The 27,366-nt window shown below is 48.7% G+C and overlaps 2 protein-coding genes and 1 non-coding gene across 3 annotated transcripts; all 3 read left to right on the forward strand.

Annotated features, from left to right (window-relative positions):
- The first annotated feature begins 538 nt into the window (after window positions 1-538).
- Window positions 539-640, forward strand: BLACAT1 (BLACAT1 overlapping LEMD1 locus). Its single transcript, XM_062509683.1, has one exon. The coding sequence runs from the start codon at window positions 539-541 to the stop codon at window positions 638-640; it is 102 nt and encodes a 33-aa protein (XP_062365667.1).
- A 5,162-nt stretch (window positions 641-5,802) lies between these two features.
- Window positions 5,803-5,874, forward strand: TRNAW-CCA (transfer RNA tryptophan (anticodon CCA)). Its single transcript has one exon. It is a non-coding gene; the product is annotated as a tRNA-Trp (tRNA).
- A 16,149-nt stretch (window positions 5,875-22,023) lies between these two features.
- On the forward strand, window positions 22,024-26,607 carry KLHDC8A (kelch domain containing 8A). Its single transcript, XM_062509609.1, has 5 exons — window positions 22,024-22,399; window positions 23,002-23,166; window positions 24,174-24,389; window positions 26,112-26,213; window positions 26,414-26,607. The coding sequence occupies exons 1-5, from the start codon at window positions 22,024-22,026 to the stop codon at window positions 26,605-26,607; spliced, it is 1,053 nt and encodes a 350-aa protein (XP_062365593.1).
- The last annotated feature ends 759 nt before the right edge of the window (window positions 26,608-27,366 follow it).

Here is a 27,366-nt window from a genome sequence, read left to right on the forward strand (position 1 = left end):
TGGATGATGGATGGATGATGGATGGATGGATGGATGGATGGATGGATGGATGGATGATGGATGATGGATGGATGGATGGATGGATGATGGATGGATGATGGATGGATGGATGGATGGATGATGGATGGATGATGGATGGATGGATGGATGGATGGATGGATGGATGGATGATGGATGGTGGATGGATGGATGGATGGATGGATGGATGATGGATGATGGATGGATGATGGATGGATGATGGATGATGGATGGATGATGGATGATGGATGATGGATGATGGATGATGGATGGATGATGGATGGATGGATGGATGATGGATGGATGGATGGATGGATGATGGATGGATGGATGGATGGATGATGGATGGTGGATGGATGGATGATGCATCCTGGTCCAAGGTGAAGTCCCAGTTTTGGGATTTTGGTGCTCTGCTCCCCACCCTCCCTCCTGCCCGTGCACCCCTGGCTGCTGCCCTGACTCCTCTCCTGTCCCCTCCAGGTCTCCCGGAGTCTCTCCCGAGCCTCTCCTGCTCCGGGTGATGCCGCAGTTCACCTTCGCCTGTTTCTGCGGCCTCCATGGCTTCTGCAAGATGAAGCGGAAGAAGGAAGAGGCTGGTGGGGGGCAGGAGACGGCCGTGTGAGGAGCAGCCCCCGCCTGGGACCCCTCCCCACCCCTCGGTACGCCGGGACCGCCGGGGGGGGCTTCAGGTGCCTCCTTCTCACCTCTCCGAGGAGCAGCTCCCGGCTGTGTCACCTCTGCTGTCCTGCCTGGGAGTGTCTGGGGGGGTTTTCGGGGGCTCAGGGGTTAATCCAAATTGTCCGGGGTGGTGCTCGGCAGGGGAGGGGGACCTGAGCGATCAGGGGCTGGGGGAGCACGGGAAGAGCTGCTTCATGTGCTCAGTTATCCTGAGATCATCTCCCTTCATCCCACAGATTCTCCATTCATCCTGAAAATTCTCCGTTTATCCCACTGATTCTTTCTTCCCGCAGATTCTCCATTTACCCCACAGATTCTCCATTTATCCCACGGATTCTCCATTTATCCCACGGATTCTCCATTTATCCCACGGATTCTCCATTTATCCCATAGATTCTCCATTCATCCCACAGATTCTCCATTTATCCCACGGATTCTCCATTTATCCCGCAGATTCTCCATTTATCCCACGGATTCTCCATTTATCCCATAGATTCTCCATTCATCCCACAGATTCTCCATTTATCCCATAGATTCTCCATTTATCCCACGGATTCTCCATTTATCCCACAGATTCTCCATTTATCCCATAGATTCTCCATTCATCCCGCAGATTCTCCATTTATCCCACAGATCCTTTCACCCCACAGATTCTCACTTTTGTCCCACAGTTTTTCTCACTTATCTCACAGAATCTCTTATTATTTCCTCTCTCCTCCTCTCCCCAGGAAGGCCAAAGTCCGAGGATGTCACCCAGGTGCTTCAGTGACCCTTCCAGGACCGGGAATTCCCACCTGATCCAGCTGAGCCGCCCCTGCTCCAAAAATTCCCAGCAGACCGAGCTGGAAAAGTTTCAAAAACGGGGCCAGACTTGTCCTTGCCAGAGCCCAGAGCTGGACAGAGCTGCACGGTCTGTCCCTGCCTCCTTCCCTCTCCCTGGAACAATTCCTGGCACTTCTATAAACTCGGGATTTGCTCGTGGTTCAGGAATTCCTCCTTCCCTCCCGCCTTCGGATCTTCCACTTCTGTCCTCCAGAGCCATCTGAGCGATGCTGGAGCAGATAAATCCCGCGGATATCAGTGGCAATGAGGTGTCTATTTAATAATTTTCCAAGGATTTTCCCTCCTCTGGAGAAGGGGCTGAGACGTGAACGCGAAGCTGAAGCGGCAGAGCCGTGTCCTGGCTGCTCCCGGTTTTCCTTTGGGAAGGGATGCAGGAATGTGAGAGGTGCAGCTCGTCCTCCCTATCACGGATCCGCCTGGAATTCCCTCAAATCCCTGAGCTGTGGATTCCCAGGGGTCATGGAAGGAGCCTCCACCTCCTCGGGAAAGCAGAGCTGTGCTCCCCAAAGATTAATTTGTTCCCACCAGCAATAATCCTTTTTTCATCCCATCACACCGAGGAGAGGATCCAGCTTCCATCAGAGCTGCACCTGGGGCTGCCCTGGGTAAAAAAACCCAAAAAACCCTATCAAAAAAAAAAAACCAAAACCAAACATTAAAATTATTTTTTCTCTCCAGTAATCACCTGTTCAAAGCTGTCCCTTCTCTGTTGCACAGGGAGAATTTTCTTCCAGTCTTCCTATAGGCCAAAATAATTTGTAGCTGCCCCAAAACTCGGCGTTTTTTTTGAATGTTATCCCAAGGACAAAGCTCCAGGTGGGCCCAGGGAATCTCCCAGTGCTTTGGGAAAACGTTGGCTTTGTCCTGTTCCTGTTTTTGCACATCAGCAGAGCCTCCCCAATTCCACCTTCGCATCCTCAGCACTGCCCTTGGTGAGGACCTTTGGGATCAGTTCTGGGAAAAAAAAAAAAAAAAAAAAATTCCAAGGAAGTTGGTGGAACTCCAAGGGCGTTTCCTGAATGTAACTTTATTTTTTTTTTGCACAAGGATCTGTGGTGGCCACACGAGGGATGCATTTAAAGATTTAAACAACTTGGGATTAATCCCTGCTCTGGAAATGGTCACGAGTGTAAAGACGAGGGGTGGAATTCCAGCCTGGTTTTATTCCAGGATAAATCCAGAGGGACAGTCTGACACTGAGATATGTGGAAAAATATTAATTCTAGAGAAACGAGCTTGGACTGAATCCCACCCCTCAGATTTCTCCTGCTCCTCCGGGTTTTTCCTATGCAAAAACACACAGAAAACCAGCAAAAAACAAAGCCAGGTCAGCAGCGGGTCCTGACTCTACAAAGCCCCACTTAAACTGAAGGCTTTGCATTGGGATTTTGCTCCACCCCGTCAATTTTTCTCATTCCAGCCTGGATCGATCCCTGGCAAAGAGGGAAAGGCACAGAACCCTCCTTGCAGCTTCTCCTGACACAGATCAAAGCACTAAATCTCTTTTTATTGTTCTTTTTTATTCCCTGCTGCCTGGCTTTCTTGGGGAAAGGACTCCCAAGATGTTCCTCGGGAGTCTCCCGGCCCCAGGAGCCATAGGAATCTGTACTGTACATTTATTTTTGGGAGATTTTTTTTTTTTAGGGGGGGGGGTGGGTGGAAATAAACTTGGCATTTGTAAATAAGCGCAGGCAGCTTCCACGCACAGAGCAAAGCGCTTCCTACAGGAATTCCTATGCCAGAGGAATAAATAAATCAATAAATTAATTAATACATATATTAATAAATAATCAAATAAATTAATAAAATATTTATTATAATTTTTGGAGTTCGGGTTTTATGGTCGTTTGGAGCTGAGTGGTTTTGCTCCCTCTTTTCCTTCAAAATATCCCCAAACGCAGCTTTCAAAAGAGCCCTGAAATGCAAATTCCTGGAGTTTGGGAACGGGATGGGTGTGGGGAAGGGCACAGGGGTTGTTAAAGCCCAAACCAACCCCACAACAATTCCTGGGATGTCAGGAAAACTCCCAGCCAAAGGCTTGGGAAGTCAGGTAGGAAAAAACCCACAACACATTAATTGGAGTAATTATTGGGCTGTCCTAACGAGCATCACCAGCTAGGATTTATCATTTTCCTGGAGGATTTTCTTCCGAGATCCATCGTCTCCTGGGGTGTTCCCCGTTCCCTGAAGGATTTGGGGAATGTCTTGGGGAGGGATCCAGGAATAGCAGGGAGGGATCCAGGAAGGGATCCAGGAGAATCAAGGAGGGATCCAGGAACATCGGAGAGGGATCCAGGAATAGCATGGAGGGATCCAGGAGAATCAGAAAGGGATCAGGAACATCAGGGAGATATCCTGGAAGGGATCCAGGAGAATCAAGGAAAGACCCAGGAACATCAGGGAGGGATCCAGGAATCACAGGGAGGGATCCAGGAGAATCAAGAAAAGACCCAGGAACATCAGGGAGGGATCCAGGAACATCAGGGAGGAATCCAGGAATAGCATGGAGGGATCCAGAAGAATCAGAAAGGGATCAGGAACATCAGGGAGATATCCTGGAAGGGATCCAGGAGAATCAAGGAGGGATCCAGGAGAATCAAGGAGGGATCCAGGAATGTCAGGGAAGAATGCAGGAGGGGATCCAGGAGAATCAAGGAAAGACCCAGGAACATCAGGGAGGGATCCAGGAATAGCAGGGAGGGATCCAGGAGAATCAGAAAGGGATCAGGAACATCAGGGAGATATCCTGGAAGGGATCCAGGAGAATCAAGGAGGGATCCAGGAACAGCAGGGAGGGATCCTGGATCATCCTGGGAGTGCCATGGAAAGGGATCAGGAAATCTCCGACGATTGATCCTGATCCTTTTTAGGGTTCTCAGGTCCCCTGGAGCTGTTCATGCCCCAATCCCAGCGGCTCCTGCTCATTGATGAGGTTATCCCATAAATTATGGGATGCATGGCATGGCTGTGCTTTGCTCCAAGACTCCCCTATGGATCCGTCTCCTCACAGGGAATATTCTCGATGGCTTCGGGAGCAGCTCCTTTGAATGGGAATGAGCTTTTCCCATCCCATCCCATCCCATCCCATCCCATCCCATCCCATCCCATCCCATCCCATCCCATCCCATCCCATCCCATCCCATCCCATCCCATCCCATCCCATCCCATCCCATCCCATCTCATAATTTCATCCCATCCCGCACGTGGAGCTGCTGGGATAAATGGGATTTGGAGACTCCTGGGAGATGGGGTTTGTTCTGTCCCTGGAAAGGGAAGTGGATTTTGGGAGGGAACAGGGAAAGCTGACCCTGGATGTGGAGAAGGTGACACTCACAGGGACATTCAGAGCTGGACAAACTCCCATGGAGCCCCAGGATGGTTTGAGTGGGAAGGGACTTTAAAAATCCTTAAAATTCATCTCATTCCTCATTCCCTTCACTTCCACACCTTCCACTATCCCAGGTGGCTCCAAGCCCCGTCCAACGCAGCCTTGGACATTTCCAGGGATGGGACAGCCACAGCTTCTCTGGGAATTCCATCCCGGCCCATCCCCACCCTCCCAGCAAAGAATTCCTTCCCAATTTCCCACCTAAATCTCCCCTTTTTTTAGTATAAACCAACTCCACTTATGCTATCACTCCATGCCAATATCGATAATCCCTCTCCAGCTCGCTCGAATGCCTTTCCTTTGGCACAAACAAACGGGAAAAAGGCTGAAAAAGGCGATTATAATGTGTTCCACCCCCTGGTATGGGCTGGACTGGACCGGGCCGAGCCGAGCTGGGCTGGGCTGAGAACGCGCCCAACTCATCGCATATCCGTGCGCGGCCCCTTTAAATCCGCCGGCTTGGAACAGCCCACCGGGGGGCGAGGGTGGGGATTCCCCGCTCCCCCCCTCCGCGGGCAGTGGTACAGTCCATATGGGGGGGTGGGTGGTGCGTGTGTGGCGAGGGGGCGTGGCCAGAGCGGCGCGCGGGCTCGGAGCCGCCTCAGGGCGGCGGGGGAGGAGCGCGGTGGCTGCTGCGGGACGATCCCATTGTTTAGAGATTCCCGTTGTTTAGAGATTCCCGTTGTTTAGAGATTCCCGTTGTTTAGACATTCCCACTGTTTAGAGATTCCCACTGTTTAGAGATTCCCACTGTTTAGACATTCCCATTATTTACAGACCCCCCCCCCCCTCCGGTGCATGGCACGTTCTGATATAAAGATGGCGGCGCGGCGGCGCTAAGGGTTTTGCAGGAACGGCGGGGCTGGCGCTGCCGGGACCTCGTGGCGCAACGGTAGCGCGTCTGACTCCAGATCAGAAGGCTGCGTGTTCGAATCACGTCGGGGTCAGAACCCTTAAAAGGGTTCCTTTTCATTTTATTTTTTGGGGTGATTTTTTGGGGTGCGCACCCCGCAATTTTGGGGCTGAGCGGAGCCCCCCGGGTGTTTCGGGCTCTCCTCCACTTTTATTTTGTCCCCCCTGAAAGAAAGCAGCGAGAGAAGTTCTTGAGGAGTGTTCTATTTAATATTAAAAAGCGATTTTTGTTTATTTTTTTTTGGGGGTGTAAAAGCGGGTTAGGAAGGGATGTCCTGGGTGCGTTCCCGTTTTTCCTTCTGGATTTTGGGGGGCGATGGAGAAAGCGGCAACGGCCTAAATATTCCTTGGAAATTTTTATAAATATGCCGATATTATAAATATTAGAACTATTTAAAGATTGATTTGTTTTGAAAAAACGAAATATTTATTTTGAAAAATCTTATGGGAATATTTATGGGATCAAATCCCAGGGCTGCTCCGAAAGATTCCTTGGAAATATTTATAAATATGTCGATATTATATATATTATATTATATATATTATATTATATATATTATATTATATATATTATATTATATTATATTATATTATATTATATTATATTAATTATGTTATATTAAATTATATATTCTATAATCTATAATCTATAGTCTATAGTCTATAATATAATATAATATAATATAATATAATATAATATAGATTATATATATTTAAATATTGTTGTATTTTTAAAAAATTAATCCATATTTAGAAAAATCCTATGGGAATATTTTTTTGGGATTATCTGCCAGCTCTCCCTGGGCTGCTCCTAAAGATTCCTTGGAAATATTTATAAATACGCCAATATTATAAATATTATTATTATTTAAATATTGATTTATTTAAAAATTGAGTTTCAATGATTGAAAACTGATTGAAAATTGAATTTCAGTGACTGAGAATTGATTGAAAATTGAATTTCAGTGATTGAAAATTGATAGAAATTTGAATTTCAATGACTGAAAATTGATAGAAATTTGAATTTCAATGATTGAAAACTGATTGAAAATTGAATTTCAGTGACTGAAAATTGATAGAAATTTGAATTTCAATGATTGAAAACTGATTGAAAATTGAATTTCAGTGACTGAAAATTGATAGAAATTTGAATTTCAATGATTGAAAACTGATTGAAATTTGAATTTCAGTGACTGAAAATTGATTGAAAATTGAATTTCAGCGATTGAAAATTGATAGAAATTTGAATTTCAATGATTGAAAACTGATAGAAATTTGAAATCCATGGAAAAGCTCTGCTGGAATTTCAGCCAGAGCTGGATTTGGGGTTTTTGGGTCATTTTTTGGGGTGGCTTTTGCTGAGTTTGGGACACCAAATAAACATCAGCGATCCCTTTGAGGATGGGGAACGTTGTGGGACACCCCAAAATTCATCAAAAAATTCTCCGTGTTTGCTTCTTTTAGGTTGAAATCCCTGAAAAAAAAAAAAAAATCAACTCGGGGCAGGATTTGGGTGGGAAGGGAATAAAATCCTGCAGCAGAACATTCGTGGAGTTCTGCAGAGAGCTGAGAAAATCCGGATAAAAAATCAAAAATCGGAATTTAAAGCGATTTTTTTTTTTTTTTTTACTTTTTTAGTCGAGTTTTTTATGGTTTTTGGGAAGTTTCTGGGTACTAAAATCTGCTTTTTTTTCTGTCGGGGGTGCCTTGGAGGTGCCTTTTAAAGCTGCAGCAAAAGTTCCCTGTTAAATTCCTGGGGGGGGGGGGGAAATCCCAAATCCTGAGGTTTTTAGAGGAAAAAAATCGGGGCTGCCGAATGTGCTGGGACCTAATCTGTGAGTGCAGGGGAAAAAACCAAAAATTACAGAACTGAGCCAAACCCCAAAGGGGTGAGAGGAAAGGATTTCAGGTTGGGGGGTATTTATTTGTATTTTTTATTTAGTTATTTTTATTTATTTCAATTAAAAAAAAATAATTTTGTTATTTCTATTGATTTGTCGTGATTTTTATTTATTTTTCTTTCATTTTTTATTCTTTTTATTTGCTTGTTTCTTTTGTTTCTTGTGTTTATTTTCTGTCTTTTATTTATTTAATTTTTTATTTCCTTTCTTTTTATATTTATTTTATTTATTTATATTTTATTATTTATATTTTATTATTTATTTATATTTAATTATTAATTTATATTTTCTATATCTTCATAATTTTCATTTATATTTATTTCTATTTCTATTTCTATTTCTATTTCTATTTCTATATTGTATTTCTATTTCAATTTCTATTCCTATTTCTATTTCTATTTACATTTATATTTATATTTTTACTTATATTTATATTTTTATTTTTATTTTTATTTTTATTTTTATTTTTATTTTTATTTTTATTTTTATTTTTATTTTTATTTTTACTTAATTTAGTTTTATTTATTTGTATCTGTATTTCACTTTATTTAGTTTTATTTATTTATTCTTATTCTTATTTCTTATTCTTATTCTTATTCTTATTCTTATTCTTATTCTTATTTCTTATTCTTATTCTTATTCTTATTTCTTATTCTTATTCTTATTTCTTACTCTTATTCTTATTTCTTATTCTTATTTCTTATTCTTATTTCTTATTTCTTATTCTAATTCTAATTCTATTTCTAATTCATTCTAATTCTAATTATTATTTATTTACATTTATTTAGAGGTTCTCCTGTATTTATGGCTGATTTTCTGGAATCCCCAGCAGGTCCCTTAGCTCTCAAACCAATTATTTCCTGGAATTTCAGATGGGTTTGGATACTTTGGATCTCTGGAATTCTCTTTTTTTAGTTGCTTTTCTCACCCCTTTTTTTTTTCTCCTCCAAAAACCTGGAAAAAATCTGGAGAAACCTTTGGAACAAAAAAAATTCAGAGCGACGACAGGCTCAAATTCCTGGAGCCCGAAATTCGGGAAAATCCGAATTATTTGATGTCTCTGCTGCTAAATGAGGGAATTCCAAATTGGTATAAACTGATTTTCTTTGTATTCACTGCTGCCAAAAGCAGCAATTAACTCCAATCTGTTAATTACAGCCTCCAGATTTGCTTTGGGATTGAATTCTGGCTTTTATTTTATTTATTTATTTATTTATTTATTCATTTATTTTGGTGCTGCTCCTATGGAAAAACTGAAAATTGGCAATTATTTTGGTTTTTAATATTTTAATTATTTTTATTGATTCTTTTGGCTCCCCTCAGCCCATCCCGTTCACCCCTCTGGGGTGGGAATATTTTTTTTTAAAAAAATTGGCACAAATCCCTGCTGGGCTCCCCAAAATCCTTCACACCTCTTCAGGCTCCCAGCTCCATCATGGAAAAACTTCCATTCTCCCCAATTTTTAAATTCCATTCCCCTCAATTTTTTAAATTCCATTTCCCTCAGTTTTTCTGTTCCATTCTCCCCAACTTTTCCATTCTATTCCAAATTTTTCCATTTTATTCTCCCCAGTTTTTCCATTCTGTTCCCAATTTTTCCATTCTATTCTTCCCAATTTTTCCATTCTATTCCCAATTTTTCCATTCTATTCCCAGTTTTTCCATTCCATTCTCCCCAGTTTTTCCATTCATTTCTCCCCAGTTTTCCCATTCCAGTTTTTTGTCTCCCAGCCCTTTCTTCCCTTTTGGGTCTGGCCCCTGTTCCATGGTGTTTTCCCTCTTTTATTTCCCTCTTTTTTTCCCTCTTTTTTTCGTTCCCCAACCTGTTTTCCCATTTCCTTTCTTTGGGGCTGGTTCCTGTTCTGTGGTGTTTCTCCTTTTTCCCTTTTCCCTTTTCCCTTTTCCCTTTTCCCTTTTCCCTTTTCCCTTTTCCCTTTTCCCTTTCCCCTTTCCCCTTTCCCCTTTCCCCTTTCCTTTTTCCTTTTTCCCTTTTCCCTTTTCCCTTTTCCCTTTTCCCTTTTCCCTTTTCCCTTTTCCCTTTCCCCTTTCCCCTTTCCCCTTTCCCCTTTCCTTTTTCCTTTTTCCCTTTTCCCTTTTCCCTTTTCCCTTTTCCCTTTTCCCTTTTCCCTTTCCCTTCTCCCTTTTCCCTTCTCCCTTTTCCCTTCTCCCTTTTCCCTTCTCCCTTTTCCCTTCTCCCTTTTCCCTTCTCCCTTTTCCCTTCTCCCTTTTCCCTTCTCCCTTTTCCCTTTTCCCTTCTCCCTTCTCCCTTCTCCCTTCTCCCTTCTCCCTTCTCCCTTCTCCCTTCTCCCTTCTCCCTTCTCCCTTTTCCCTTTTCCCTTCTCCCTTTTCCCTTCTCCCTTCTCCCTTCTCCCTTCTCCCTTTTCCCTTTTCCCTTTTCCCTTTTCCCTTTTCCCTTCTCCCTTTTCCCTTTTCCCTTTTCCCTTCTCCCTTTTCCCTTCTCCCTTTTCCCTTCTCCCTTTTCCCTTCTCCCTTCTCCCTTCTCCCTTCTCCCTTCTCCCTTCTCCCTTCTCCCTTCTCCCTTCTCCCTTTTCCCTTTTCCCTTTTCCCTTTTCCCTTCTCCCTTCTCCCTTCTCCCTTCTCCCTTCTCCCTTCTCCCTTTTCCCTTTTCCCTTTTCCCTTCTCCCTTCTCCCTTCTCCCTTTTCCCTTCTCCCTTTTCCCTTCTCCCTTCTCCCTTTTCCCTTTTCCCTTTTCCCTTTTCCCTTCTCCCTTTTCCCTTTTCCCTTTTTGGATCAGATCCCTGTTCCGTGGTGTTTTCCCTTTTTTTTTTTCCCCCTTGCTCTTTCCCCCCAGCCCCTTTTCCCCAGCTTTGCTCCGTGTTCCCCTGGGAATTGTGGTTGGGATTTCTGCAGGATCCACATCCCGCTCTCACCCTCCTCCTCCTCCTCCTCCAGCCTCGCACCAAAAACATCCGAAATCTGCTCCAAATCTTGGGAGAACTGGGACATCCCGGCTGGGGCAAATTTGGGAATCTGCCTCCCACACATCCCTAATTTTAGGCACTGAAATTCCAGAGCTGTCAGCCAAGAGCGGAGCTTGGCACAGGCAGGGACAGCAGTGACAGAGGAGTGGGAGCTGAGGATCCCAAAAACACCCCAAAATGGGACTGGAGAGTGGGAAATATGGGGGAAAAATGAGGATTGGTGGGACTTGGGAAAGTCCTGAGGGAGCTGGGGAAGGGTTTGGAGAATCCTGAGGGAGCTGGGGAAGGGTCTGGAGAATCCTGAGGGAGCTGGGGAAGGGTCTGGAGAATCCTGAGGAGATGGGGAAGGGTTTGGAGAATCCTGAGGAGATGGGGAAGGGTCTGGAGAATCCTGAGGGAGCTGGGGAAGGGTCTGGAGAATCCTGAGGGAAAGGGGAAGGGTTTGGAGAATCCTGAGGGAGCTGGGGAAGGGTCTGGAGAATCCTGAGGGGAAGGGGCTCAGCCTGGAGAAAAGGAGGCTCAGGGGGAATTTCTGGCTCTGCACAACTCCCTGACAGGAGGGGACAGCCGGGGGGGATTTGGGATCTCATCCCAGGGAACAGGGACAGGAGGAGAGGGAACGGCCTCGGGCTGGGCCAGGGGAGGCTCAGGCTGGAATTTCCTCCTGGAAAGGGCTGGAAGGGGCTGCCCAGGGAGGTTTGGAGTGCCCATCCCTGGAGGTGGCACCTGGAGGTGGCACTGAGTGCTCAGGGTGGGGATTTGGGCACAGCCTGGACTCGGTGATCCCAGAGGGATTTTCCAACCTCAATTCTGGGATTTTGGGATTCCAAAATCCCCGGGAATTTTGCTTCGTGTTCCACCTGCGAGTCCAACCGTGACCCCTAAACTGTCCCCAAAGTGTCACGACCACTTCCAGGGATTTCAACTCCATTTCCCCGAGCAGCAGTGGAGTTAAATCCCAATATTCCAATATTTAAAATCTTTCCCATGAAAATTTCCTCCCCTAACATCCCATCTAAACCCTGCCTTAGTTCACATTCCTGCATTCGTCCATGAACTCAACCTTGGGGATCTCCAGAAGAGGAAAATTCAGAGGGATGCAGGAATTTCTTCAATTTCTTCATTTCTTCCTCTCGGAACAAATCCGAGCTCCCAAAATTTTGTTTTCAAGCTGGGTTTGTTTCTTTTTTTCTTTTTTAAAGAACGAAAATCATCAATATTTAAGCCCCAAAGGCAAGAAAATAAAATTTTTGTGCCGTTTAAATGACAAATTTTGAGGTGGATCGGGGTTTCATTCACCCAGCTCTATTAAATATTAGAAAATCCTATAAAATCTGAATTTACGCTGTTCTTTTTTTGTTTTTTTTTTTTTTAAACCTACGGCGGTTCCTGGCTCTTTTCTCTACCTGGGCCATCAATAATTAACCCTTCCTGTGCCTCTTCCCCTTTTCTGTTTTTCCTACAGTTCATTCTCAGAACCAGACTCGGGGATAAATCCTGGGAATTTTGTGCCCTGCTCTGGGATTTATCCATTTGTTGAGCCCAGGAAGAGGATGCAGGTGGTGATCCCCAAAAAAATCTCAATTTTATTCAGCATTCTGGGAATGTGGCATCAGCTTCTCCCAGCTTCTTTTCCAGCTGGATACCAACACAAACTTGTTTCATTTACATCATAATTTGTTATTTTATTTTATTTTATTTTATTTTATTTTATTTTATTTTATTTTTATTTTATTTTATTTTATTTTATTTTAATTTTAATTGATTTTATTTTATTTTTATTTTAATTGATTTTATTTTATTTTTATTTTATTTTATTTTTATTTTTATTTATTTTAATTTTATTTTATTTTATTTTAATTTATTTTAATTTTAATTGATTTTATTTTATTTTTATTTTATTTTATTTTATTTTTATTTTTATTTATTTTAATTTAATTTTATTTTAATTTAATTTTATTTTATTTTAATTTATTTTATTTTATTTTATTTTATTTTTAATTTATTTTATTTTATTTTTTATTTTTATTTTTATTTTTATTTTTATTTTTATTTTTATTTTTATTTTATGCTTTTTTAATATTTTATATTTTATTTTAATTTTTATTTCATTTTATATTTTATTTTAAATTTTATTTTATTTCATTTTATATTTCATATATAAAACCCACTAAAATCCACAGCTCAAAGCTGCTTCCACTCCATGAGCTGCAGCTGATTTGGGATGGTTTTTGGGGTGGTTTTTCCATTTTTTTCCCCTATTTTTTTCCAAATTCCTGCCTGCCTGGAATGCTGTCTCCTCTCATTTGTCACACGGGAGGGCACAGCTGGTGGATTTCTCCCCGCGGGTGAAAAATCCCGGAGTTCTGGGCTCCTGTCTGCACCAATTAAGGGACTCCCTGCACTTGGAAAAAAAAAATAATAAAATCTTTAATTAACTCCTTAATTAACTGTCAGCCTGAAAAATCTCTGGGAAAAATTAGGGATCTCCCATCCTCTGCATTTCTCTCTGCTGGCAAAACAAATTCCCTGTTTTCCCTCTCTACCCAGAAAAATAAAATAAAATAAAATAAAATGTCAATTTTCCCTCTTTGCCAACAACGTCCTCATTATTAAAAAACAAAAACATTTTCCTGCATTTCCAGAGCTGATTTTTAACCCTTTCCTCCTCGTTTTCTTTCCTCCCGTAGCTCCTGCCCCATTTCCCATCTCAGGAATTGTTTAGGGCTGGAGTTGGCTCAGCCTGAGATGAGAAAAAGGGAATTAAAATCGGGAATTAAAACCTCCCCCGGTGTCATCCGCAGGAATTCCTGCACCTCTCCTGCTGTTCCCATGGAAACAGATGTGGAATTGTTGGGAATTTAAAGATTTTCAGGACTATTATTAATTTTCCCCCCTTTAACACTGACACTTCCTTTATCATTCCCAAGCGGGCTGGGGTAAAAAAAAAAAATAATAAAAAATTAAAAAAATAAAAAATCTGCTTTTTTTGAGGCACCAAAAAAAAGTGGGAATCCATCATTCCCAGGTAAATTTTCCTGCTGGATTTGGCTCAGCCGTGGGGGAAGCTCAGAGCACCTGGGGTTTGTGGCTGAGCTGTTCCTGTCTTGTTGAAATTCCCCATTTTGCCCTGATTTATCCATTTCTTTTTCTTGTTTTGCTCTGTCGTTCGTCATGGAAGGTGAGGATCCATCCGTGAATTTTAGTGAAATGGTTTTGTTGGAATATTTTTTGTTGTTGTTTTAATCTTAATTAAATACGTATTAAGATGATGGAATGTTTGGTTTAATGAGTTTTAGGGCGGTGAGGGTGAGGACTATCCCATCCCTGCTGCCTGTTTTATCCTAATCCAAATTCCACGACATTTTGAGGAGAAAACGATGCTTTTAACAGCTTTGGAGAGAACCAGGTCAAGGAAGAAAAATCCTGGGATGAGCAGAATTTTGGGAATCTGCTCCAAAGGGTCCAAAATCCCACAGCTCCAAGCTCCTTGTGGGATGTGGAAGCAGAATTTTGGGAATTGGCTCCAAAGGCTCCAACATCAGGTTCCTCTGAGCTCCTTGTGGGATGTGGAAGCAGAATTTTGGGAATTGGCTCCAAAGGCTCCAATATTCTGCTGCTCCAAGCCCCTTGTGGGATGCAGGAGCTGCAGGGAGAGGAATTTTGGGAATCTGCTCCAACATCCTCGTCCTATGAGCTCCTTCTGGGATGCAGCAGAATTTTGGGAATTGGCTCCAAAGGGTCCAAATCTCTCTGCTCCCAGCTCCTTGTGGGATGTGGCAGAATTTTGGGAATCTGCTCCAAAGGAATCTGCTCCAACATCATGTTCCTCTGGGCTTCTTGTGGGATGCAGCAGAATTTTGGGAATTGGCTCCAATGGGTCCAAAATCCTTCTGCTCCCAGCTCCCTGTGGGATGCAGGAGCAGAATTTTGGGAATTGGCACCAATGGGTCCAAATCCTTCTGCTCCCAGTTCCCTGTGGGATGCAGGAGCAGAATTTTGGGAATTGGCTCCAATGGGTCCAAAATCCTTCTGCTCCCAGCTCCCTGTGGGATGCAGGAGCAGAATTTTGGGAATTGGCTCCAATGGGTCCAAAATCCTTCTGCTCCCAGCTCCCTGTGGGATGCAGGAGCAGAATTTTGGGAATTGGCTCCAATGGGTCCAAAATCCTTCTGCTCCCAGCTCCCTGTGGGATGCAGGAGCAGAATTTTGGGAATTGGCTCCAATGGGTCCAAAATCCTTCTGCTCCCAGCTCCCTGTGGGATGCAGGAGCAGAATTTTGGGAATTGGCTCCAATGGGTCCAAAATCCTTCTGCTCCCAGCTCCCTGTGGGATGCAGGAGCAGAATTTTGGGAATCCGGTCCCCCAGCCTCCCTTGCCGTGGGGTTTTCCCCGTTTTTGGGGTGACATCCATGGGACGGGCTCTCCCCTCGCTGATCCCTGGGATTTTCCCCCCATCCCTTCCCAGCGAGTCTCTTCCTCCTCCCAGCTCCGGCTTTCCCCAATTTTTCCTCCCTTCTCCAGGAATTCTGCCGGTGCCGCTTTAGGGCGGGGAGCGGGGGGAGCGCGGCCGTTCCAGAACATCCTGTGCGAGCGTGGGGAGCCATAAAAGGCTCAGGGATGGGATTGGGAACGCCGGGAATTCGCACGCACAGCCCCGAGGAGGAGCCCAGCTGGGGAAACCCTCCCCGCCCTGAGTGTCCTACATCTTCCAGCGGGGGGGAACAGCAGATCCTAAAGCTGGATTTACTCGGATTTTTATTTTCCCTCCTCTTCCCACGCAGCGATTCCCGGCCCCGGCGGGGAGTGGGAGGAAAAGGGATGCTCGGAGGATTTGGGAAAATCCGGAGCGTTTCCAGCCATGCTCCACCTGGCGAGGTGGCTGCGGAGCTGTGAGTATTCCCGAGAAATCCTGGGAAAGGAAAGGAGGGGATTCCTCACTGGAGGTCATTTGGAAGGGGGGGATGCTTTGGGACCCCGTGTCCTCCCAGGCTTTTCAGGAACAGCCACAAACAAATCTTGGAGTTTGCGCTTCGCTTACAAAAATGATTTTTTTTTTCCCCCTTAGTTTTTATGGAAAACAATGGGATTTTCCCGTACTTCCCCACCCCCAAATCCCGTATTTCCAGCTTTTCTCCTCCCAGCATCCCCAGTCCCATTTTTCCAGCCTTTCTCCCAGACCAGGCCCAGCAGGGATGGACTCTCCGGGACCTCCCCCAGCTGTGATTTGGCCCGAGCTCTTCCCGGTCCCTCTGCAGCCGAAATAAAGAGCAAAAGCAGCTCTGGAAATGCAACCCGAGAGGCTGCAGGGTTTGGAAAAGCCTTTCTGTGTTTGTCTCGTGCAGGAGAGGAGATTTTGGGGACGAGGGGAAGGATTCGGGATCCTGGTGGGAGCTGGATCTTTGCTCTTGCGGATGGGTCTTTGCTCTTATTAAATTAAATGAAATTATATTACATTACATTAAATTAAAACTCCTGAGCTAAACTCAGCAAACCTCACCTTGCTCTGCTGATTTTTCAGCCCACTCAGGATTTAAAAAAAAAAAACAACAAAATTTGTTTCTTTCCCCTCTTTCAAAAAAAAAAAAAAAAAAAACGAAGCATTTTTTGTCCCTTCTCCGGAGCTGTGCCACCCCTGACATCCTCCTGCTGGGGAATATTTCCTTCCACAACCCCTCTCCCTCCCATCAGCAGCTGCAGGAAATCTCATTTGGCAGCAGGAGGATGGGAATAATCCCGAGGGACCGGGATGGGGGAAGGGGTGAAGCTGAGGGGGTGGGGGGGGGCAGCCCCGCCTGCATCCCAAAGGATGCTCGGGATCGGGGGGCACAAAACGAGCTGCGAGTGCTGCTGCCTTTCGGCACAATGAAATCTGCCCTCATTCCAATGGTTTTCCCTCTTTTTTGCCGGTTTTTATTCCCAGGCAGAGGCAGGGAAACGGCGGGGTTTTGTTGTTGTTTTTATTTTCCGGGTGGTTGTTACTATGGCGAGGGAGCTGAGCCGGGGAAGGTCAGGAATTCCCGGCTGACAATTCCAAGCCCGTTCCTTTCATTCCCAGCTGCCGCGGCTGGAGCAAAGGCACCAGAACCGGCTTGTTCCCATCCCCTTTTCCCTTGGGGGACAGGAAGAACCTTTTTTGTTTTGTTTTGTTTTGTTTTTTCCCCCCCAAGTTTCCCCCATGGATTTCTCTGCCCCACTGAGGAGCGGCTGGGGGTGTTTGCCCTGCTCCTGGTGGCACGGGGGTGTTGGCAGGTGGGATTTTGGGGGGCTCTGAGGATCATCCTGGCTCTGTCTCATTCCCAAATAGGAGGAGATTTGGGTTCCAGTCAAATTTCAACCCTGGAGCAGCAAAACTTCCAAATCCCGGAGAGAAGAGAGGTGGGAAGGGAAAGGAGCTGCGGAGCTCTGACATCTCCCCCCTGTTCATCCCTTGGAATCCCACCCGCCTGGCTCTGATAAATCCCAAATTATTGCAGGTCCATAAATGCCGCAAATCCAGGGGCTCTCCAAAATGCGGGATGGGTTTTCCTTGGAGGGACCATTCACAGAGAGGTCCCGCTGTTCCCTGGAATCCTCTCCGAGACGCCCCCTCCCCATCCATGCTCCAAATCCACTTGGAAAATACCCTGGAGGGTTTCTTAAATCAAGGAATTATATCCCTCAAGGAGCTGGCCCGGCCCCATCTCCGCCGACGGAAAAGCAATTTCCTTTCCTTTGGATTTCGAATGTCAATTAATGATGAAGCCGTAATTCCCCGATCCCGGGAGCGGAGTGCGGCCGCAGGGGGCTCGGCCAGCTCCCAGCCCGGCTCTGGAGTCGCTTCCCGGTGAAATCCAGGTGATTTTGGAGAGCCGGAGGCGAAGGTGCGGAATTCAGGAATTCAGCGTGTGAGCCTGACCTTGATTTCCTTTAAATAGCACGGGAGGGAAGAGGAGATTCTTTATGTGCCAAGGCAGCTGAATTCAGGCAGAGCTTTGCATTCCAGCCGAATTCCCAGCTCTTTCCTCCGCTGTTCCCATGGAGGACCTGCCCTGAGAAATCCTCACCCCTCTCCAAGCGCTTTCTGAGTGCTGGCGTGTTGAAAAGGAATTTTTAGGCCGTTTTAGGCAATTATTCCTGAGCTTTGGACGGAGAAATTGCCTGGCCCTAGCCAGGTTCTGCTGGCAGTGGTGCTGGTTGCGTCTCATCCCAGCACTTTGGATTTGAAGGAAAAGAGGTCAGGAATGTCTGGACGCAAATCCATCGAGCCCCTGGAAACAGGAGCTGGCTCTGCTTTGCTAATTATCCATCCCAGGCTGAATTCGTCCGTGAAAATTCACCTGGAAAGGAAATAAATCATTCGTGGGAACAGAATCCCAGAGCTGCCAGGGCACAAATCCCGGGATGCTGCTCAGGGATGATAGAGCAGCAGCGGGATTTGGGCTCACCCCTTTTTCCTTGGATTCTGGGAGGGTGGGAAGCGTGGCTCGATGCGCTGCTGCTGCTTTTTATGGTGCCTTTGTGTTCCTTTGTGCTGCGGCCAACGCGGAGCTGGGAATTTCTGGGAATTGCATCAGGAGTTGGGCCCGCACCAGGTCCTGCTGCTGGAGGAAATCCAAGCAGAATTTCTCAGTTTATTTATTAACCCCACTCCTCGTGCAATACATGATGTTTAGTGCGTTCCTGAAAATTTATTTGGGAAGATAAATAAAAATAAACAGCCCTGCTTGGACTGGTTTGATTTTTATGGAAGGTCAGCAGGATGGGAAAGGATTTTCCTGCATCCCAGTCCAGCTGTGAGATTTTTTTCAGCGATGCTTTTAATTTTCTTTATAGAATCATAGAATCCCGGGATGGTTTGGGGTGGAAGGACCTTGAAATCCTCACCCTGGAAACTTCCTACTATCCCAACCCTTGGACACTCCCAGGGATGTTTCCTGTCACCCTCCTCCAATCCCCACTTGCAGAGGAGCTGCAGGAACAAACAGGACCATGGAAATCTCCCTTTGGGATGGCTCGGGGGTTTGCAGGGATCCTGGGATGGCAGGAACGTCATGTTTAGCAGGAACTGTGTGTTGAGCAGGAATTCCGTGTTCAGCAGGAATTCCACTTTCAGCAGGAATTCCATGTTCAGCAGGAATTCTGTCCAGCATGAATTCCATGTTCAGCAGGAATTCCACGTTCAGCAGGAATTCCATGTTCAGCAGGAATTCTGTCCAGCATGAATTCCATGTTCAGCAGGAATTCCACGTTCAGCAGGAATACTCTGCTGTTCCTGGCTGTGTCCCCAAGGCCACCACCTCTGTCCCCCTTACCCGAGGGCCACAACCACCAGGAATTTTGAGGAGAAACAACAGGAAAATCCCATTCTGGTTCTGTGCCCCTTCCAGGGGGATCCCACTCGCTGCTCCGGGCCGTGATCCCAGGAACGGCCGGGTTGATCCCAGAGGTGACAGAGCCGGGAGGTGACACTGCCTGCAGGTGGCTGTTGCTAAGCGACTCCTGCGGCTGCTCCAGGCTGGCACTGCTCAGACCTGGCAGCTCCGTGGTGGGAAGAATTCCTGGGGCAGGGAATTCTGATCCCCCTCGTTCAACCTCTGCTCCGGCTGGATCTGATTTTTTTTTTGGGGGGGGGAAAGAAAGAAAGAACCCCCACCACCACCTTTGAAAACCCAAATGTGTCCCGGCTGGGTGATGGATTTGTGCTTGGGGACATTGGATGGGACAGGACCGGGGGGGGCGGGGGGGGCTGCACATCCCAACCCTCATCCACAGGGACAGAGTGTCAGTCAGGGACATGGATTTGGGGATATGGATTTGGGGGACAGGGATTTGGGATTTGGGATTTAGGGATATTGATATGGGGGACAGGGACAGAGATCTGAGGGGCAGGGACAGGGATTTAGGATTTAGGGACAGGGATCTGAGGGGCAAGGACATGGATTTGGGAAGCAGGGACATGGATTTGGGAGACAGGGACATGGATTTGGGAAGCAGGGACATGGATTTGGGAAGCAGGAACAGGGATTTGGGAGACAGGGACATGGATTTGGGAAGCAGGGACATGGATTTGGGAAGCAGGAACAGGGATTTGGGAGACAGGGACATGGATTTGGGAGACAGGGACATGGATTTGGGAAGCAGGGACATGGATTTGGGAAGCAGGGACATGGATTTGGGAGACAGGGACATGGATTTGGGAAGCAGGGACATGGATTTGGGAAGCAGGGACATGGATTCGGGTCTCAGGGACATGGATTTGGGAAGCAGGGACATGGATTTGGGAGACAGGGACATGGATTCGGGTCTCAGGGACATGGATTCAGGGATCAGGGACATGGATTTGGGAATGATTCCCTGCTCCAGCCCCTTGGGAGACTCCCCCTGGCTCGGTGGGACCTCAGCATCCCCAGGGAAAATCCCGTACAGGGGGAGAAGAGAGAACTCTGCTGTCCCAGCCCAGCTGAGCCAGGAACGAGCCTTTTTTGGGATTTTTTTGGCCGGGGCTGGCTCTGCCCTTCAGAGCCGTGTCCCAAAAGCCAGAGCAGGCAGCAGAGGCTGGAGCAGCCGCAAGGACAGCGGGAATTCTGCCAAGGTGGGGATGCTCGGAGCGAAACCTCCGGTGTCGCTTTTGTCCCTCTCCCTTTGCCCCCTCTCCCTAATTAAGCTCATCAAGCCTAATGACCTTCGGAGAGAGGGGATAGGAGCAAAGAGCGCGCGTTTCCAGCCCTCTCCCCACGGGACCCCTCTCGGCTCCCCGGCTGGGATTTGGGGATCTTGGCGGCTCAGATTCCTCAGGGTGAGGGTGTGAGGAACATCAGGAGGAGAAATCCAGCGGGTCGGAGAAGGAAAAGTTGCCCAGGCGGCAGGAAAACAGAGCAGAAGCCAGGTTTGAATGTCACCTGGGGGCGGGGAACTCGGGAAACAGCAGAAAAAAAACTGACTCCAACCTTCTCCTTTTTTTTTTTTTTTTTTGTTGCTGTTGTTGTTTTGTGGGGGTTTTTTGGCTTTTTTTTTGTTTGGTTTTTTTTGTTGTTGTTTATTTTGTGTGGTTTTTTTTATTTTTGGGGTTTTATTTTGGTGGGGGTTTTGCGTGTTTTTGTGTGGTTTTCTTTCCTTTTTTTCTTTTTCTTTTATTATTATTATTTTTTTTTCTTTTGAATTTCCCCACCCCTTTTTTGTTTTGTTTTATTTTTAGGCTCGGTCTGTGCGTGAGCTGCTGAAGCGGCTCTGGAGCCGCAGGGTTGATGGAGAGGCGCTGACAGGTACGGGCGGTGCCGCTCCGGGGCTGGAGGTGACACAGGGGACAAGTGGCACTGGGAGGGCAGCTCTGCTCCTGCTCAGCTCCTGCCGGGCTGGGGTTTGCTCTCTGGGATTTCCCCTCAGCTCAGGAGGGACATTTTGGGGGTGGAGAATGTCCAGGGAAGGGAATGGAGCTGGGGAGAATCCAGCCTCAGGGATTCTGGGATTTTTATCATTCACCTCTCCTGGAGCAGCAGGAACAGGGCAGGGATTGTCCCTGGAGGAGCCTCAATCCCTGTGTCCAGTTCAGTGGGGGCATTTTGGGGGTGGAGTGAGTCCAAGGAAGGGAATGGAGCTGGGGAAGGGTCTGGAGAATCCTGAGGGAGATGGGGAAGGGTTTGGAGAATCCTGAGGGAGCTGGGGAAGGGTTTGGAGAATCCTGAGGGGAAGGGGAAAGGTCTGGAGAATCCTGAGGGAGCTGGGGAAGGGTCTGGAGAATCCTGAGGAGATGGGGAAGGGTTTGGAGAATCCTGAGGGGAAGGGGAAAGGTCTGGAGAATCCTGAGGAGCTGGGGAAGGGTCTGGAGAATCCTGAGGGAGCTGGGGAAGGGTCTGGAGAATCCTGAGGAGCTGGGGAAGGGTTTGGAGAATCCTGAGGGATCTGGGGAAGGGTTTGGAGAATCCTGAGGGATCTGGGGAAGGGTTTGGAGAATCCTGAGGGATCTGGGGAAGGGTTTGGAGAATCCTGAGGGAGCTGGGGAAGGGTCTGGAGAATCCTGAGGGGAAGGGGCTCAGCCTGGAGAAAAGGAGGCTCAGGGGGAATTTCTGGCTCTGCACAACTCCCTGACAGGAGGGGACAGCCGGGGGGGATTTGGGATCTCATCCCAGGGAACAGGGACGGGAGGAGAGGGAACGGCCTCGGGCTGGGCCAGGGGAGGCTCAGGCTGGAATTTCCTCCTGGAAAGGGCTGGAAGGGGCTGCCCAGGAATGTTCCGAGATATCCAAGCAATTCCTGCACGTGGCGCTGAATTCTCAGCTCATCAATCAGGAACAGATCCTAGCCGACTTTTCCACCCTCAACAATCCCGGAAACCTTTCTTCCCAGCAGAAACCCCTTCACCATGGAGCTCCCCAGCACCAAAGACTTCCAATGGAAATCCCTGGCTCCGCTGCCGAGCCGCAGAGTTTACTCCACGCTGGTGGAGGCGGCCGGGCAGGTTTTCGCCGTGGGCGGCTGCGATGACAACGGCGTCCCCGTGGATTCCTTCGAGGTTTATTCCCCCGAGGCCGACCAGTGGGCATCGCTGCCCCCCATGCCCACAGCCAGGGCCGGGGTGGCCGTCACGGTGCTGGGCAAGAGGATCATGGTGGTCGGTGGCGTGGGCATGAACCAGCTGCCCCTGAAGGTGGTGGAGATGTACAACACGGATGAGGGACGCTGGAGGAAGCGCAGCTCGCTCCGAGAGGCCGCCATGGGCATCTCGGTGACTGCCAAAGGTAAGGAAAGAACCTGCCAGGACCTCTGTGGGATTGGGGATTTTGAGTGGGGATCTGGTTGGTGAATTGGTGGTTAAAGGTTGGGTTTGATGAGCTCGGAGGGTTTTTTTTTTGTTTTGTTTGTTTTTTTTTTTACCCCAGCTTTGATTCTGTGCACGGAATCTCATCCGGGCGACGGGCCAGGGTTGGTTTGTTCTTCTCCAAAACATCTTCTGTGCTTCCAGAAGTTGGGCCTCGTGCCTTTGTCACCTCCCACCCTGCTGAGGTGCTCCACAGGAGGTTGGAAGCACGGGCAGGGCCACCCCCGTGTTTGTCACCAGCCCTGGAGCCAGGGGGGTGCTGGCTCTGCTGGTCCCTGTGTGTGCTCTGGACAGCTCCGAGCTCCACGGGCTCAGATCCAGCTTCCCCGCAGGTTCACAACAAATTTTGGTCCTAGAGTGGATTTTTTGGCAAGGGGGGGGGGGATGGATTTTTTTGCGGGGGAGGAGGATTTCTGGTGCTTTCCCATAGCAGTTTTGTGGGATTTTTTTGCAGGGGAAGGAGGGGGATGAATTTCTGCTGCATTCCTATAACCATTTTGGGTTTTTTTTTGCCCTGTCCAGATTACAGGGTGTACGCAGCGGGCGGGATGGGCTCGGACCTGCGGCCCCACAACTTCCTGCAGCACTACGACGTGCTCAAGGACATCTGGGTGTCCCTGGCTGCCATGCCCACCCCCCGCTACGCGGCCACCTCCATCCTGAGGGGCTCCAAAATCTATGTGCTGGGTAAGGACCAGCCCTGCCTCCTCCTCCTCCTCCTCCTCCTCCTTCACTCTCCTCCTCTCTTCTTTCTCTTTCCTTCTCCTTATTCCTTCTCCATCCTTTCTCCTCTTCTCTTCTCCTCCCTCTTTTTTCTTTCTTCTCCTTCCTTTCTCTTCATTTTTATTCCTCTTTCTTCCCTTTTATTCCTTCTCCTTCATTTTTCTTCCTTCTCCCCTTTCTCCTCCTTCTCCCCTTTCTCCTCCTTCTCCCCTTTCTCCTCCTTCTCCTTTTTCTCCTCTTTCTCCTCTTTCTCCCCTTTCTCCTCTTTCTCCCCTTTCTCCTCTTTCTCCCCTTTCTCCCCTTTCTCCTCTTTCTCCCCTTTCTCCCCTTTCTCCTCTTTCTCCTCTTTCTCCTCTTTCTCCTCTCTCTCCTCTTTCTCCTCTCTCTCCTCTTTCTCCTTCTCCTCCTCTTCCTCCATGCTTGACAGATGAGATAACTCAGATCCCTGACACTGGGATAATTGGGATCCAAGCATTGGGATAACTGGGATCCCTGGCACTGGGATTATTGGGATCCCTGGCTAGGATAACTGGGATCACTGGGATAACAGCTCTCCTGCTCTGAGGAATTTGGCATCCAGGCCAGGGCTTGCTGGATCCAAGCTCATGGGAATTCCTCTCATCTTCCTGAGCTTGACCCCGGCTCTGCTCTGAGTTTGTCTGCATTAAACCAGTTTAATCTGAGAGTCTGCATTAAACCGGTCTAATCTGAGTTTGTCTTCATTAAACCAGTTTACTCTGAGTTTGCATTAAACTGGTTTAATCTGAGTTTGTCTGTATTAAACCCATGCATTTCAAACCCCTCCCTGTGCCAGCACCACGGGGAGCAGGGAGATCTTGGAAAATTCCACTTTTTCCTGTCATGAGACAAAGAAAAGGAGCATAGAGAGGTGAAAATTCCCTTTTCACTCGGGGGCCTGGAGATGTGAGGCTCCCCCAGGCGCTGAGCTGGGATTGCCTCTCCTTTCCCAGGGGGAAGGCAATCCAAGTACGCCGTCAACGCCTTCGAGGTCTTCGACACGGAGACGCGGTCCTGGACCAAATTCCCCAACATTCCCAACAAAAGAGCCTTCTCCAGCTTCGTGCCCACCGAGGAGAAGCTCTTCAGCCTCGGGGGGCTGCGCCAGGGCCGGCTCTACCGGCAGCCCAAGTTCATGAGGACGGTGGATGTGTTCGACCTGGAGCAAGGTGGGAGCTGGCCTGGCCCCGGCCCTTCAGGAGGGGTTTGGGGGGCACAGGGAAGGGTTTGGGGTTTGGGGACACAGGGCTGGGTTTGGGGTTGGAGAGCACACAGGTCTGGGTTTGGGGTTTGGGGACACACAGGGCCAGGTTTGGGGTCTGAGGACACACAGGGCTGGGTTTTGGGACACACAGGGCTGGGTTTGGGGTTTAGGGACACACAGCGCTGGGTTTGGGGTTTAGGGACACACAGTGCTGGGTTTGGGGACACACAGGGCTGGGTTTGGGGTTTAGGGACACACAGTGCTGGGTTTGGGGACACACAGGGCTGGGTTTGGGGTTTAGGGACACACAGTGCTGGGTTTGGGGACACACAGGGCCGGGTTTGGGGTCTGAGGACACACAGGGCTGGGTTTGGGGTCTGAGGACACACAGGGCTGGGTTTTGGGACACACAGGGCTGGGTTTGGGGTCTGAGGACACACAGGGCTGGGTTTGGGGTTTAGGGACACACAGTGCTGGGTTTGGGGACACACAGGGCCGGGTTTGGGGTCTGGGGACACACAGGGCTGGGTTTGGGGTTTGGGGACACACAGGGCCAGGTTTGGGGTCTGAGGACACACAGGGCTGGGTTTGGGGTTTAGGGACACACAGTGCTGGGTTTGGGGACACACAGGGCTGGGTTTGGGGTCTGAGGACACACAGGGCTGGGTTTGGGGTTTAGGGACACACAGTGCTGGGTTTGGGGACACACAGGGCCAGGTTTGGGGTCTGAGGACACACAGGGCTGGGTTTGGGGTTTAGGGACACACAGTGCTGGGTTTGGGGACACACAGGGCCGGGTTTGGGGTCTGAGGACACACAGGGCTGGGTTTGGGGTCTGAGGACACACAGGGCTGGGTTTTGGGACACACAGGGCTGGGTTTGGGGTCTGAGGACACACAGGGCTGGGTTTGGGGTTTAGGGACACACAGTGCTGGGTTTGGGGACACACAGGGCCGGGTTTGGGGTCTAGGGACACACAGGGCTGGGTTTGGGGTTTAGGGACACACAGTGCTGGGTTTGGGGACACACAGGGCCGGGTTTGGGGTCTGGGGACACACAGGGCTGGGTTTGGGGTTTAGGGACACACAGTGCTGGGTTTGGGGACACACAGGGCTGGGTTTGGGGTCTGAGGACACACAGGGCTGGGTTTGGGGTTTAGGGACACACAGTGCTGGGTTTGGGGACACACAGGGCTGGGTTTGGGGTCTGAGGACACACAGTGCTGGGTTTTGGGACACACAGGGCCGGGTTTGGGGTCTGAGGACACACAGGGCTGGGTTTGGGGTTTAGGGACACACAGTGCTGGGTTTGGGGACACACAGGGCTGGGTTTGGGGTCTGAGGACACACAGGGCTGGGTTTTGGGACACACAGGGCTGGGTTTGGGGTTTGGGGACACACAGGGCTGGGTTTGGGGCTCTGCTATTCTTGCAGAGCACAGAGCTCCCGTCTGCTGCTGCCTTGAGCTCAGCTTAGAGGACAATTTCCAGTCAGGATTACCAAGTGGAATGGGAAAACCTCGATCCTGAGGCAGCTGGATCCCACAGTGTGCTGGGGACAAACCCGACCCATTTCCATGGGGTTTTATCACCCAAAACTGCCCTTCCACGAGCCAGGGGCTCAGAGGGGCAGAGGCTTTTCCATGGGTGAGTGATCCCACAAAACCCAGCGTGTCCTGTCCCTCCCAGGCGGGTGGATGAAGATGGAGCGCTCCTGCTACCTGAAGAAAAGGCGAGCAGACTTCGTGGCCGGCTACCTGCGAGGCAGAGTTGTCGTGGCTGGGGGCCTGGGTGAGGCTCTGGGATTGTGGGAACCCTTTCCAAAGGTGTGGAAATTGTTGTCATCCCAAAAAAAAAAGGAAGAAATCCCGGTCCTGGCTGGTGGGAGAGGGCAGGGAAAACAAACCCCATAAGGAGATGGGGTACGGAGCAGCCAAGAGAGGCTCGATGGTGCTTCCCAGATCATCCAGCGCCTCCTTTTGTTCTTCCAGGGAATCAGCCCACTGTGCTGGAGTCGGCGGAGGCTTTCCACCCGGAGAAGAACAAGTGGGAGAGCCTCCCCCCCATGCCCACCCCGCGCTGTGCCTGCTCCAGCATCGTCCTGCGGGATTGTCTGCTGGCCGTGGGTGGCGTCAGCCAGGGGCTCAGCACGGCTGTGGAGGCCCTGTGCCTCTCTGATTCCTGATCTGAGCCCTCCTGGAGGAGAATCCCACCCAGAGCAGGTCCCTGTGCCTCTCTGATTCCTGATCCGAGCCCTCCTGGAGGAGAATCCCACCCAGAGCAGGTCCCTGTGCCTCTCTGATTCCTGATCCGAGCCCTCCTGGAGGAGAATCCCACCCAGAGCAGGTCCCTGTGCCTCTCTGATTCCTGATCCGAGCCCTCCTGGAGGAGAATCCCACCCAGAGCAGGTCCCTGTGGCTGGCTGTCCCCAGCAGTGGCACTGGGGACAGTGCTGGCAGCTCCCAGGATCACCATCCTGCTGCTGTAGGAACCTGACAACTCCTCCAGAACATCCAGGGATTCCGGTGCCTTCCTACCTGGCACTCACCCCCATGAGGAACCCCCACTCTGGCCAGGGGTCCCCTCCCATCATGGTCACATCTCTATGGGGACACCCAGCTGCAGGAACTGCTCCCCAAATCTCCGTGGGGACACCCAGATACAGGAACTGCTCCCCAAATCTCCGTGGGGACACCCAGATACAGGAACTGCTCCCCAAATCTCCGTGGGGACACCCAGATACAGGAACTGCTCCCCAAATCTCCTGCCTGCAGGAAGGATTCCTGTGTGGAGATACCTGTGTGGGAATTGTGTCCCTGCAGCCATTCCAGCCACAGGTGACAGCCTGGGAGGCTCTGGGACCCTCCAGAGGGGACAGCGGTGGCTCAGGGGGAACAGTCCTGGGATCTCCCTACAGATTTTCTCCCAAAGGAAACTCCAATCC

Source organism: Cinclus cinclus, chromosome 27, assembly GCF_963662255.1.
Source record: "Cinclus cinclus chromosome 27, bCinCin1.1, whole genome shotgun sequence".
Lineage (NCBI taxonomy): Eukaryota > Metazoa > Chordata > Aves > Passeriformes > Cinclidae > Cinclus > Cinclus cinclus.